This window comes from Anarhichas minor, unplaced genomic scaffold (genome assembly GCF_050575085.1).
Source record: "Anarhichas minor isolate MPS153535 unplaced genomic scaffold, ASM5057508v1 ptg000079l, whole genome shotgun sequence".
Taxonomy (NCBI): domain Eukaryota; kingdom Metazoa; phylum Chordata; class Actinopteri; order Perciformes; family Anarhichadidae; genus Anarhichas; species Anarhichas minor.
The window spans coordinates 3684435-3699641 of record NW_027466525.1 but is presented as its reverse complement, the minus strand read 5'-3'; the positions used below and the strand labels follow the sequence as shown (position 1 = coordinate 3699641).

The following is a 15207-nucleotide window of genomic DNA, read 5'->3' as shown; positions in this document are numbered from 1 at the left end:
CAATAGTCAAAGGAAATGGTGGGGAAAAAGTTGGGAAATGTTGTAATGAGATCCCTGTTTTAATGGTAGATTTTTGTATGTTAAAATCACTGCAGCCGCAACAGATGATGAGCATGGCCTTTAGCAGGCTGTTAACATATGTTAATCTAATCACTTGCCATTTTAATGGTTCCCAATCAAGACTTATCCAGTGTCATCCCAAACCTTTTTTTTCCTTGTCTGATATTGACCAAGCTTTGCCACCACAAGGATCATAAAAACGGTGTAATTTTTTCTTCTCATGATCATATTAATTTGCGGTTGATTGAAGTCTCACTTTATGAGAAATGCTGTACTGGAGTATCACAACACTCACATGTTGTGTTTCTTCAGCCATTAGGATTTATTTTGGTAGGCCCGTTTATATGGCAGTCATTGTGTGATAATAGGCCACTGGCCTTGAGACTATAACACATCTTGGCCATCCTGTCACGGTTTGTTCCTCCGGTTGTTTATGTAGGGTTTAAATTTGGGCTTTCACAGGAAGGTTAGGATTTGTGTGTGTGTGTGTGTGTTTGTTCCATTTCCGTGTGATACTGATGTCAGTCCAAACAGATTGAGTGTTTGTGAGAAGCTAGCAAGTGCCAAAATGAAAGTTCTCACAGATAATGAGTGAATTCTCAGCTACTTCCTGTGACTGCTCTGTGGTTGTACGTTTAAAGCATAACAATGCCCGATTTTAGCAACATGAAAATTAATTCCTTTTTTCATTCTTTTAAGTCTCTAACAAGTGAGTATTATGTGTTCTGCTTGGATTGCCAGTGCAAGCCCAGCTGTAATGTCTCTCTTCTCTCTGCAGAATGCCATCGTGTCCTTTAAAGAGCTGTGCGGCCTTTCAGCAGTGGCTAACCTGAAGCAGTGCATCTTGGCCCTTTCCCCTCGACTGACCGGACCCGAGAACAGCCCCCTCCTGCTGTTCAACCTCGCTGGCCAGTACCCGAACTTGGAGCCCCAGGGCCTGCTCCCAGAGGTCCTCAAGAAAGTCGTCACCACCTACGACATGGTGAGTCGGAGTCTGAAAGTCACTTTATTAGCCCAATATTAACACCTGGAAGTACATGTGATGCAAACAGGTGGATCGAATACATTACCATTACTAAAAACACAACAGAAAGAGACACGTGCCTAACCTGTCAAAAAACTCTCTGTGGCTAACCAACTAACATTCCTGCTATCTATGCATCCATCCATTAATACAAATAAAAATAATCTTGGCAAGCCAACAAGCTTTTGACTCCCATCAAATCAATACATCGGCTTTACTGGACTGAATGGGGGCATGCAGAGATGGTTAGGTAACATGGCTGGAGCTCTGTTAGGTAATAAAATAAAAGTTATGCAACAGGCCATTGAGGCTATTCCCAGACAACACATTACCCTGAACACATCCTGTTCTGTTCCATTGATTCTCAACACACCATGAGCAAGTCAACTTTCCATCATTATTACAGGCGAGGAAGAAATCAGTCACACAGCTGGCTGACAGCAAAAATATCATATCAGGTTTTTTTTCCGGCAGGATCACGATCCAACGATCTTAACATGAATCTTTTGCTTTTATTGGTTTTTAACACTTTTTGTTACTGAACAGTACAACCAAACAAATTGACCTATTTAAAAATACAGCCCCACCAAGTAACAAATCACCACACAAAAGTCCTGGCTAACACCTAATGTGGTTCGTGACCACAGAGCCATGCTACTACGATAGTCAACAGGAATATCACTGACGATCATTAACGTTATATACCGCAGCAGACAGACCTTCACTCACAAAAACATAGCCGAGCGCTACAGAGCTAACGTTAACTGTACGTCAACGTTAGCAAGACTCAAAATACAGCACCGTCAAGTAAAGCGACCACACTCTCAAAGAGGCAAGTGTTCGCTGCATCCAACCGTGTTGTCTTTTCCTTTATGGCTTGCCTCATCCCCTGGGACTCAGAGATGAACATCTGAAAAAGGGGGGATGATGCTGAAACGTCTCAGACGGATTAAGGTGACCCCCCCCCCCCCCCACCCGCTGCTGGAGTCAGACTCTGGAGTAGAGGGCTAGTTAATTGGGCCTGATGGAAAGATGGCCAGGAAAATTGAATTGGAGGGAAGAAAGGAGAAAATGACGGGTGTTTGGGGACCGAAATCGAATAAATTAAGAGCAAGGGCTTAAGTGGAGTGAAGCTGCCGGCTTTGGTCGTCAGCAGAGCGCCAGAGGAGACTGAGAGCAGCAAGGTGCACAGCTGAAGGGGAGCTGACAAATACAAGGGGCATCAATGAAAAGAGGAGAGCCAAACTTAAACAGATGTAAATAATGTATGGATCAGTCCAATTAGAAATACAGGCGCTGTGTCCTAATTGCAAAAATAGAATCTGGGTCTCAGTCCCTGCCCATTTGTGTGCCGAGTAAAAAGTGGAGAAACTCAGCACGATACCAGCGTGTGGTCTTCCATAATGTGCTCTGATTTCAGTTTTTGTTCACAACAAATGAACTTAGGGAAAAATAATCTGTAAATAGAGATGAGTTGGGAATGCACACATCTCTGAAACACTGAACCGAGGGGATACAAAGCCCATGTTTTAGTCATTGTTTTGTCTAACAGGAAGCCAATATTGTTTTTTCTGTTATTTTCTGAATATATTAGAACTATGCATAAATACTAGTTATATGTGTTATCATTTGTGTGCATATCTTCGATAGCTTGTTATTTATAATTACTGTCCCCTTTACTAGTTACGTGCATAAAGGCATTGCTAAAATAACATCCCCTTTAAAAATCAACGAGCATTTGTGTCTTTGTTAAATACAGGTAATAATAATAATGATAGGAATAGAACTAAACATAGCACTTACAGGAGGTGGTCTTTAGTGTGCAGATGGGACCTGAGTCCACCCACTCGCCTCATAATGTGCCTTTAAATACATTTGAGACGCCGTCTCTGCCACCAAGACGGTAATTTCTTCTCCCATCAGGGAACTAATCACAGTGTGTGCGACAGCTCTGAGAGCCGCGACTGCAGCTGCGGAGTGACACAAAGCCGCCACAATCACTTAGTCGTGACTGCGTTCAGTGTAACCCGGTGATTCACTTGAAACTGTATCTGTTCCCGGTACAGATGGACTCTATGTAATCATGCCCCCCCCCCCAAAAAAAAGGCAATGTTTAAAGCATCAGTTGCTGATTAACTGTTGTCTTACGACACTGTATTATTATTCTACATGTTTCTTACTGTCAACTAATCCAATGAAAAGACCAAAACCAACCCTGACCCAGACTGTAGCTCTCAGCCTCAAGTCTATCGGTTCCCACTAATGACATAAATCTTGTGTGTGTGTGTGTGTGTGTGTGTGTGTGTGTGTGTGTGTGTGTGTGTGTGTGTGTGTGTGTGTGTGTGTGTGTGTGTGTGTGTGTGTGTGTGTGTGTGTGTGTGTGTGTGTGTGTGTGTGTGTGTGTGTGTGTGTGTGTGTGTGTGTGTGTGTGTGTGTGTGTGTGTGTGTGTGTGTCTGGCTTTGACTCCAAACAAACTACTGTGTTTATAGTACTGAAGGTACATGTCACAGTGCAACAGTACGGCTCATTTATTGTTTTTCATAATAAATGGAGCTCTACGGCAATGAGGACTAAGGTTCATCAGGCTTTGAATGCACAGGCAGAACTCTCTTTATCGTTGGTTTTGATCTTTTTATGGGATTTGTCAATAAGAAAAATATAAAATATCACCAGACTTCACCTTTTCACAAAATCACATTTCCTTCAGGAATAAGATGAGGGTGTTACCAGTTAAAATGTGAAAATGTGTGTTCGCCTGTATGTCTGAAAGACGTATTTCCATTTTTGCTCCATTCTGTTCCTGCCCCCCCACTCCCACTCTCTCTCTCTCCTCTCGCTGGCCGGCCACAGAGCTGGCTTGCTCCAGAGATCTATCACAGGGGTATGGTGTTTATCGCTGCTGTTTCTTTTTCAGCGTGGCTTTGTTACACTGAGCTTGAATAAAAACAGTTTTTCCTTCCTTCCGCTCCGTCTTGGCAAGCAGAGCGGTGCGGCCTGGCTTTGTGACACGACATCGCGGTGCACTGAAGTCACTCAGACAGGGAGTGTACAAGTGAATGTACGAGTCAATTACAGCAATCCTGCGGACACAAAGGCCCCAGTGCCCGACAGGCACGCATTTAAATCAAAGGCAGAGCAACGTTCTGGGTACATACATCATCTATGTCAGATGAATCAATTTAGATATTACTGAGATAATCGAAGGAGAAAGATCCAGATGCTCTGATAAGCGCCTCGTTCGCTCTGTGCTTATTTACCTCTATCTGTGACCGGATACATATGCATCATTAACCTCGTGAAACACCCGCGGCGCTGCTGTCCTTGTGTAAGGAAACAAACGTTTGTATTATGGTGGTTTGTTGGCATTCAATATGCAAATGAATTCCCAAAGCCTTTGAGTCTGGCCACGATGAGACATTTAACAGCCTGCAGGTCAACAGAGTTTGTGCACTCAGTTAAGGGCGAGCGGAACACCTCAGGAGATAAACTCTGCTTCTTTCACAGAAAACACGGCAGCTTGTTTACATTTGACTCTCATCATAGTCACATGACCTTGATCCCTTGCCTTCTTTAATAAAGAGATGTTTTTAAAAGCGTGTACCGGGACTAAAGCGTATATCTCCGGAGGACGAGACACTGTTCCTGTTTGAGGGAGAGAGAAAAAACAGGACACTTTTAATAAACCCTCTAATTGCTCGTGTCTCCTTCCCTCTATTTCTGGCTTTCAAAAATGCTCTTCAGCGCCCACGCCCACCGACGTGCCCGTAATAACAGCTTGTTTTTAGGAGCCCTCCCTAGATAGAAATACCCAGCCACCAGACAGAGAACGCCTCCTGCTTTATTGTGGGATGCCAGCTTTTCTGATGTGGAAAATAGAGCCAAATATAAACGAGATATTTTCTCTCCTTCCAGGTGATCCAAACCAGCAAGACTCTGCTGGAGAGCTACGACGGGGTGTACGAGAGAATTCTGCAAACCCAAAAAGCAGGTAAGGGATGGTCAGATGGCCGGAGAACAGCGATGAAAGGCTGTTTCCTGACACCGCTCGCCTCCTGAAAGCTTGCCCGACGGCTCGACGGCCTCTCTGAAGCCACGCAACGCAGATCACTCAATAGGAAATTTGATTGGCCTGATTATACTTTTCCCTATTTGCATATGCGGAATTACCATTTGAATCATATTCAAGTGCGCGATCCAGTCGCTGCTTCCCTTTTGAAAAGCTGTGGGTCAGACAGAGGCGTTCAATTCACACCAGTCACAGCCTGTGTGCTGTATTCTCATTACAAGGTTTGGTCTCCGGTTCAGAGAGATGAGTGAACTGGACAACATCAAAGCGAGCCACGCTGGCAGTTCTTCTCCACCAGATGCTAAATACTAGTAAGACTCTCATATGTGTCTGTAATGTGCTCATGCAGTCCTGGTTCTCTAGCCTATTGTCACAGATTGACTGGATGTGGTCAAGTAACTCCACTCGGCTTTTTCCCGGGAAGCACAGTTTGATCGGCAGCTCGGCAGGGAACCTCTGCTGGATGTGAGAATATGCACAATCTCAAGAGGGAAAATATTGTCGTAATATGCTGAAAAGATGAACAGCTGTGTTTTATCTGTGATCCCGTCGTTGCAGAGGTCCGTCTTTATTCTCCTGTAATGTAACGAGTGTGGCAGACATATGGGTAAAACCTTTTAATGAGAAGAAATAAAAAATGTTGACATTAATGTCCTGTGTATAAATGCAGCGCTGTCTGGCCATGAATTCCATCTAAGTAGCATTAAAGGCTAATGAATCATTGAGGAAGCCTGCTGGAGGAGCTAAGTGAGAGTGGACCGTCATTACCACGGCTCAGCTTTATTGCTTTCCAGATGGATGGACTTATAAAATATTCAATTTCTATTGTCGTGGCACATCAGAGCGGAGGAGGACCGTGTCTTTTAACCAATGGGGTGATCAAAAGCTTCGTGCTGGGATTTTGTTCCTTGGTGTTTTCAGTGTGACCACCTTCCAGCCCTTAACAATTACCAGCCAGTGGCTTTTGGGGGAAAACGTGCGGTGATGTTGAGCTTACTGGCATCACAAAGAACCCCCCGAAGCCTCTGCTCACATCTGGGCTCAGTGATCACATTCGACTGTTGGCATTTGATTTTTAATATTGCCAATGTATGAAAAGAGTGAGCTGTGTCTTTAGTCGCACAGTAATGACCCTGTTCATCTGTACAGCATCTTCACCAGCAGTTCACAGATCTGCGAATGTGTTGGCTCGACACTTTAACGTTACCCATCGATTGATTCATAGAGCACATGTGCATTGTCAACTGTTGTTCTGCCTGTTGCTCCTCTTTCATAAGACTTATATAAGTCACTCTTTTGAAATCATTCAAAGTATTTCAACCTGAAGGAGAGGTCGACCAGACATGGTTAGATCTACGTCATTACTCATCTTAACATAATGCCATTTCATTATCGGTGAAGTTCTGTTTAAAGACCGATGGCGGTTCATTACGTGAGTTGTGTGTTTGGAATCACAGCAGGTTGTGATGTAACTCTCCTCTGTGCTGCACAGTGAGTCCTTGTCCTGATTGATGCATGCCTTGTCGGAGTGAATCATTCTTTTTCATGAGACAATAGTCAAATGAATAACACGGCAGTGAAAATTCTCAATTAGACCAAACCTCCCCCCCCCCCCCCCCCCCAAAAAAAAGCCTCCACGGAAGCTCTGTGTGGCTTCTGGTCTCAAAGCACCGTTCTATATGATTATCTCAAATCAGCTGGAGGCAATTCAACTGCCAACCACTGCAAACTAGGACACAACAGATGGCAAACTGATGAACTTTGATTTATTTTCCATCCTAGACTGACATCATTCTTTCCCCAGTGTGTGTGTGTGTGTGTGTGTGTAGTTGTGTGTGCGTCTGTTCTGTAGAAACTGGGTCAGTGCAAACCCAATTCCCCCTTTACAGCAAGCGGAGCGTTTCAGCAGCAACAGTTCTTAAAGTTGTGAATAATCTATCACATCAGCTGAGACAGGACCCACTTTCCCCTCACAAAACCAAACAAACAAAGGCAGTGTTGTTGGAGAAAACAGTCGGGTGTTTGCAGCTCCAACAGGGATGTCTCTTCCTTCACCCGACACTTTCCAATTAGCATTCAGGGCAGATGGATGGCCACACCTGCTGCAGACTAACAGGATCAGCACAGAAGATGTTCTGAAACGCCAAGTGCAGCACGATGGCGTGGAGCTGCACCGACATGTTGAAGACTACAAAGCAAAGGGCCAATGTTTGTGTTAGATATGTTAAAACACACTTTAATGGGAGCTTTCCGGATCGAAACCAGTCGGTCAGACTCATATTTCTGATTTGACATTTACACATGCGTGATTAGCACACACGGTAACGTCAGACAGTAACACACGGATGACAATAACAAAGTAAAGAGAGCGATCCAGACTGGCCAAGAAGACCACAATCGTTGCATCTCTAGTGCTATACTTTATAGTTATTGTTAGAGTAGAGACCATTTGTGGACATTTTTGATAATCGATTGCTTTAGTCGGCATTCAGCCGACGATGCCAAACATTCCTGGTTCCAGCTTCTCTCATGTGAGGGAGAGAGAAGTTAGAACTTTATATTTTTATACTGATTTGTTGTGCAGCAGTTGCAGTACAAAGTAGAGGTTACTCAGAATAGTGGACTGGTCGACTTTATAAACCAATAGTCGACAGTGTTCATCGTTGTAGACTAATCGCTCGTCTGTGGTTCGGTGTCGATGCGTGTCCAAATGAGCTTTTGTGCCCCCACATATCCTCAAAAGTCATTCAAATATAATTAAACATTAAATATGATTAACATGTCGGGATGAATTAAAACTCTCTGATGGGGCCTTGAACCCAAAGGTCTGCCGGCCGGCCCGCAAACATGACTTTGAAGTAGTCTAAGTCTTTACTCGTGCACACAGAGAGGCTTGTGCCCACACAAGAAGTAAAAACAGCATTGTGTTCTCATCGTGACACGTTTTGTTAGACAAATACAAGCGGGGGAAGCCTCCGAGTGTGTGACAGGAAGTGTGCTGCGGCCGCCACAGGGCGTGTCCGTGACTGGAGGAGCTCTGAGAGCCCTTCAGCTCGAGTCACCTGAACTTTGTGTTTCCCTCAACTTAAATAAAGACATTTGCATGCCTGAAATATACACCATGTCAAAATGATAACGGGTCAAAGGTAAGGCCCACAGATATGTATGAGAGGTGGCATAGAGCTATTTATGTACAATACTAAATCTTGGTACATATAAGTGTATATGGTTAATTCAAAGATATTCTATGGCTATGTCCATAATACTGCTTGTAATGTCCCATTATTGCACATTATGAAGCATTGTATAAGTCAGAGTTTTAATGATTGTGAATCAAATTGAATATCTTTGTGTTTTGGACTCTTGGTCGGACAGAACAAGCCATCTGAAGTCGTCATCGTGGCGATTACATATTAATCAGGAAACCAACCAGCAGAGTAATTGATACTGAAAATAATTAGGATGCAGCCATCGACGTCAGTTATATTAATCAATCATAGTTTACAGCTTTTCCTCAGTGTTGTGTGTGTGTGACATCCTATAGTATGATCAGATACAATCATCTCTTGTTGAAAAGAATAATCAATTATTAATCAAATGAGTAATTCAGGTCGTCGTCCTCTGAGCCGCCGCTCCACACTGTAACATGCTGTGAGCGTCAGCCTCTTATTGTACAGTTGTCGTCTTGCAGCGTTGCCTCCGAGAGATCCCGATCTGAAATGCCTCGCCGAGAACGAGCTTCCCCCTTTCTCGCCTGCTGCCAGACTCCATAAAATGTTGCTAGGCAACCTGCAGTGTGTGTGTGTGTGTGAGAGATAGAGGAAGCTGTGCACCTTCTTCAGCACAGTCATGTTCACAGCAGCAGCATTAACGCTGTAGTTACAGAATAGCCAACTGAAAATACAGAGATGATATCATTTTACGTGTCGAATAGAACACAGGAAATGGAAAAACAAAGTGTGTGTGTGTGTGTGTTAGGGGCGGTGGTGTGAGGTCGGGGGTTCAAAGATGGGGAAACGTGTCCGTAAATTCTGTCACTTTGTTGGAGGTCATATTATTCACGGCTGAGCGGCGGTGGCAGACGTGTACGCTCAGCCGAGAGGCTCCAGAACAACCCGACACCTCCTCGTACGGCCGTCTCACACGAAGGGGGCTCCTCTGGTGTGCACGCCATGTTTCCATGGCAACAGCAGCAACAGGGGCCGGGGGGCCAGACTCTCTCTCTAGCTGATATCAGAGCTTCGAGCGGAAGTGTGTGTGTGTGTGTGTGTGTGTGTGTGTGTGTGTGTGTGTGTGTGTGTGTGTGTGTGTGTGTGTGTGTGTGTGTGTGTGTGTGTGTGTGTGTGTGTGTGTGTGTGTGTGTGTGTGTGTGTGTGTGTGTGTGTGTGTGTGTGTGTGCATGCATTCTCACCAGGAATTTTCAGTGCAGAAGTGCGTTACGGGGGAGGGGGGGTTGTGGTTGTGGTTGCCCTGTTGCTGCTGCACCGTAAAGCCAACGTGATATTTAACATGTCCTTAGTCAGACTCAGTCATGCAAAGGGAGAGGAGGAGGAGGAGAGGAGGAGGTGGGGGAAGCTCCTCGGAGACACATCCCTCCTCTGTTCGATGCCTTGATGCTGATCCACAGTGAAAGAACGTCATGTCTGTCTGCCTACGCTGCGCCGCTCTGCTTTGCCTCTCTCTGTTTCCGGAGCTCTCTCTTGTCCCTCTCATCCTGCCTCGCTGCTTCCTTCAGCTCTGCTTTTTGTTTTCTTCACTGCCATCGAGTTATCATGCCTTTTTGCTTTCTCGTCTCGTCTCTCTCTCTTTTTTTTTTTCCTTAACCAATTACCCAGTTTTGGCCCGCTCCCGTCCCTTGACATCCCATCAACACCTCATTTGGATCTCAAGATAATGAAGCAAGGTGTCGCTGGTGGAGGGCACACAGTTGACGGGGACAACACAGTGAAAATGAATTTAGATTGAATTAGTATAAACACTGTAAGGATTGATATCAACTAGAAGAATCAAGAAAAACAGGATGCATCTGTCACTTCAATCGATTTTGTCACGCTTCCTCTACCTTTTCTTTTCAACCACATTGCTTAAAATAATGAGAGGGATTAAGATGTTGATGGCAGCTGCTTTCACAGTTTAGCTTCTTCACTTCCTACATGGAATCCTCAGCTTAGCTCCTTAATTTGTGTAGAAATGTTCACTTATTCTCTTTAGACCCGACGTGCAGAACACCTGCAACAGCAGCTACTGCGATCTGTTATCACACCGTAGTGAGACAGGAATCCTCCTCCACAGCCAGAGAGGCTGTGGAGGAGGTACTCTGTACTTCCACACTCGACCCGTCTGCTGCAGGAGGAGTCTGTGAAATGCTGACAGTACATGCCGGTGCTTTTTGCTCTAATGGTCGTCTCCCCCAGCCTTCAGTCACCTGACGGCTGCTCTTCTGTTTTTTGTTTTTTTTTACAAAACCACCATGAATATGAACCGTGAGGACTGACTCGACACTCGTTCTCCTCTGTCTCTCTCACAGCGATGGAATCTCACGAGAACCTCCACGACTTGGCCGTGAAGGAGGGGCTGAAGGGCAGGAAGCTGCAGAAGGCGGTGGAGAGCTTCACGTGGAACATCACCATCCTGAAGGTGAGCTTTTCATTCACAGAAGGCAGTACACTAGGGACTGCCACTGGTGGGAAAACTAGGTACTTAAGTACACATTTAAGGTACTTGTAGTCACTTGAGTCTTTTCTTTTCAAGACACTTTCTTCTTGTACTCCACTAAATTCAGAGGGAAGTTTTTTTTTTTTACTTTTTACTTCGCTGCAATTATTTTATGACAACTGACAACTTTGTCCAGATTGTTTTCTGCAGCAGGCTGCTTGGCTTGCACAGGATGAGTCACTTCTTCGTCCCTCTAATAGTTGAGCCTGTTTGCAAAACGTCTCTCCATCTCTCTAATAGTTCAGCCTTTCTGCATGCGGTGCAGCAGCCATGACGGTTAGCGGAAGGCTAAGCTAAACTATCAGCAACATGTTATCTTTATCTCTGGAACACTTTGTGATTCTTGGCTCCAGCGAGCTTCATTATCTGCAGTTTATCATCTCTAAAGTATGCAATATTGATTCTGGCTCCCAACAACACAGCAAGATGACATTCTTTAGAGGGGAACTTTTGCCCACTACTCTGAGACCGTCTGTTTCACCTCCAGCTGGGTCTACAGCATGCCTTTAAAAACAGACAAAAAGTCACAGTATAGGCTATTTAAAAATAATAATAATGATAATACAATAGGCCATAAAAAATGTAATTTTGCTGCAACTTTTTAGGAGCTCTGCTCTGACTCTTTGATCCATCGTTACTCCCTCAGGGTCAGGCAGACCTGCTGAAGCACGCCAGGAGCGAAGTCCAGGAGAACCTGAAGCAGATCCACTACGCTGCTCTCACCAGTAACCTGAGTAAAGGCGGAGCATCGGGCGGCTCCTCCGGCTCCGAGTCCAAGAGCAGACGCAGCCTGGAGGCCATTGCTGAGAAGGCCACGGTGGAGGAGGAGGAGCTCACCGACGAGGACAGCTAGAGACCCACAGACCTGCTCCAGACCTGCTCCGGTCACCCACATTCAGACCTCTACTCTCTTCCTGCCTCCTGAGCTCACAACCCGAAAGCTCCCGCTCTGCTTTACCCCTCTCTGGCATCACCGCTCTGCACACACACACACACACACCAGTGTTTTTCCACATTCCATCGTGTACATTCCTGTATCCCCGAGCACAGCTGTAACCTCTCAGACTTCTTGCCTTGTAATCATTAATAAAGATGCCACAACGACTCCAGGACACACACATCCTGCCCAAGTTCACGTCGCAGTCTTCTCAAATGTTTAGGAGCTGTACTGAAGCTGGAGAAGCACCAAACATTTGCCGTGCATCTGATGCTGCCTCGCTGTTAAGTGCACACGTGAACACATACCAAACCTTTATCAAAGTGCCAGACATAGATCCTAACCCACCCCCTCCCCCCCCTCTCCCCCAGCATAAAGCTCCTGAACCTCTTCATCTGTAGCCCCGGCTTCATTCCTCTCACCCGGTCTCATAGTGAACTACCGGCCACGAGATCATTCAAGACATTACTGTTCAGAGACACTTCTACTCAGTGGACCGGGGGGACATAAAAAAGAAAAGAGCCCTTGGATTATTGTAAAGGATTTCCTAAAGCACAATTTTTTTGGAGATATGAATGTAACAAGACGAAGGAAGCGAAAGAAGGAAAGGAAAAGAGGACGAAAGTGTCATGAATGAGAGTAAAGAGCTGTTTACAATACTGAACTTGTCCATGTTCTTGTCTGCCAAAATACTATACTATGTGTATATATGGAGTTTCCTGTTACATCTTTTTCTGCAGAGTGCATCATTTTATTATTGTATACTTGGAAATATAAGATTTATTTTATAAAAAGATATATGAACAGTGAACGTTTTATTTGTCCGTAGATAACGAGGCTCGTCACTAGAAAGAAGAGAAGTGACCTCGGAGTTCTCAGAGTGTCGAGACAGAAGGACTAACAATAGAACGTATTCATAGTGTTTGTGGTGCAAACAGCAGAGTCTCAACAACCAGCAGCTGCATGAGAAAGAACCACAACGTGCACTCAAAGACAGCGCGACACGTCTTCATACTTCAGCATTGCACTCGGGGGAATATGTTCGGTCTTTCTTTTTTGGGGCCATGGTTCTCCCATGTTTAGCAAAATCCACTCTTATGCTCCCATTGTTCTCCCGATGTCAAAAGGTATTTTAAAATCACTTTTAGTAGTCTGCAACCCATAAAAGGTGCCAGATTTTAGATTTTATTTTTCCTGGTGTGCGCTCAACCAACTCCATTATTTAAAAGAAGCCCAATGAGAACTGTTCCCTCTCTTGTAATCATTTGGTTCAGTTCTCTTACTGAGCAGCCTGATTGAAGGAAACCGACGTCATGTGACTGGGTTACAGACTTTGAATGGGAGGTCATGCACAAAAGCAAAGAGCAGTTTAAGCTATTTAAAGATGTGTTTCTCTGTCCAACACTCGTGGGATTTGCTGTGTTTCATCTTGCAGTGAGTCACTGTTCAATGCAGAGTTAGTGTTGGTAGATCTGGTCTGGAGGAACCACTGTGGAGGTCCCGAATGTCCCGAAATGCTTTGATAACCCTTTGTAAGAATTTAAACTCAGGTCTGTTGAGAAGATGGTTGAGAAGGACTTCAGAGTAATAATAACGTCATAACCATCTATGTTGATAAAGTAGAACCTGATCCAAAGCTCCCCTGTGATTTAATTGCACCACGTTACTGTTAACTGAAACATCATTTTTTGTCTTTTCCCCCACATGTTACTTCAATAGTGCGCACGCTTGCTATTCATTTAACAGTCTATGTATTTGTCTTTTATTTTAAATATAGAAGAAAAGTTCTGCTTACAATAAGACAGAGGATGCTTCAGAATGATCAGTGTACGGCATGTTGACATGATGCACACTCAGTTACTTTATTAAGTACACCTGGCTAAACTTAATCCAGTCTAATACAGCAGCTCTGTGATCAATAAAGGTTGTAATGTCCGTGTATTTTGATAACTGCTTCGAGGAGATGTCGATGCAAGTTTTTTGGCCATTTGGAGGCTGTTTGTGGTGCTGTTGAGTTCTATCACATTATACTTTTTACAATGTATTTTGTCCCCATTTATATCTATGAGGGTAGTTTAAACTTTTTTCATTATAGCCAAATATAATTCAACAGCACCTCAAAAAGTAGCCTCCAAATTGACCATTAATGTCCATTAAATGAATCCATTGTAGAACTGTTGTATGAGGCTACATTAGCTTGGTGTACCTAATAAACTGGCTTATGTGGGCTTAAAAGAAGTAGGGCTCAAATGTTATCAAGAAAACATCAAATTGCATTATTTCCTATAAACTAGAGGCCTGTGTTTGTGCTCTACATAGTATTGATGAATGTACAACCAATCAAGTTAGCGTAGTGTTGATGTTGACCGCTGTAGCTGCCTGGACTAACCACTGGTTTTAAGGTGCTTATCAGCAATAATAATGTTTTATTACGAGCTGCATCTTTAGAATTGAAAAAGATTCTGCTCTATACAGAAGCTACAAACCCCCCCCCCCCCCCCCCCCCCCCCCGGTACAGAGGTAGAGACTCAGATAAAGCTGACTCAAGTCTGTCAACATTAGCGGCCAAGTCTTACCTTTAACTAGAGCTGGGAGATAAATCGATTGTTCAGCAAACTCTGGCTAAAAATCCCACTTAAAATGTCTGTAAAGGTCTTTAACCACGAAGAGAAGAACGCAAGCACAAATAACACACATTTATTTAGCGTGTGTGTCTGTTATTTATTCCTTAAAAAGTGAAGTTTGGTGAAAGTTCATAATTCTCTTTTCTTCTGTGAGCCGACTTTGCTTTTCAGAAAAAAAACATCAAATCGTGAATTGGACGTGAACAATTAAGATTTACATTCTATCGCCTCGTCCTACCTTCAATTAGTTCCATGGATTTTTAGGGAGGCATGTGCTTTATATTACTTCAGCCAAAATATTGATCACCAGCAAGAAATCAATAACTTGAATTCACCAACAAATTTCCAAACATACAGTAATCGCTGTCGACACACGAGCTGGACTGTTAAATGAAGCCAGAGCTTCTTTTTATTTCACCCCTCAGTGTTCACCATGTTGGATTTTAAAACTGTTCACACGACAAGAGCAACAATGTCTCTGAGTTTCAGTGCTGTGCCAGTCGGCATATTTCTAATTGTTGTTGAGAGGACGAAAAAAGAGAAACATTTCACATGTACTGCAGTCTCAAGTCGTCATCTGTCAAGTCCCAAAAAAATAAATAAACAGCGTTGGATATATTTGTGTGTGTGTGTGTGTGTGTCATGTGTTTTGTAACGGCATGAAAAAGTAATCAGCACTTTAAGTCCTGACTAAACACATTTCCCTCTTCTGTATGCAAAAATCACATCGCGCCCACTGACTGACTCCCTCCTCCCTCCTCCCCCCTCCCTCCTCCCTCC

General features: G+C 44.1%; 1 protein-coding gene across 1 annotated transcript in view; it reads left to right on the top strand.

Annotated features, from left to right (window-relative positions):
- plcl2 (phospholipase C like 2) overlaps window positions 1-14041 on the top strand; it is a 34705-nt gene extending 20664 nt beyond the window's left edge. Inside the window, exons 4-7 of the mRNA XM_076081232.1 lie at window positions 839-1042; window positions 4998-5073; window positions 10679-10788; window positions 11513-14041. Of these exons, the coding sequence (XP_075937347.1) occupies window positions 839-1042; window positions 4998-5073; window positions 10679-10788; window positions 11513-11719 (597 nt within the window). The 3' untranslated portion in view covers window positions 11720-14041. The remainder of the gene's footprint in view (window positions 1-838; window positions 1043-4997; window positions 5074-10678; window positions 10789-11512) is intronic.
- Window positions 14042-15207: the final 1166 nt, after the last annotated feature.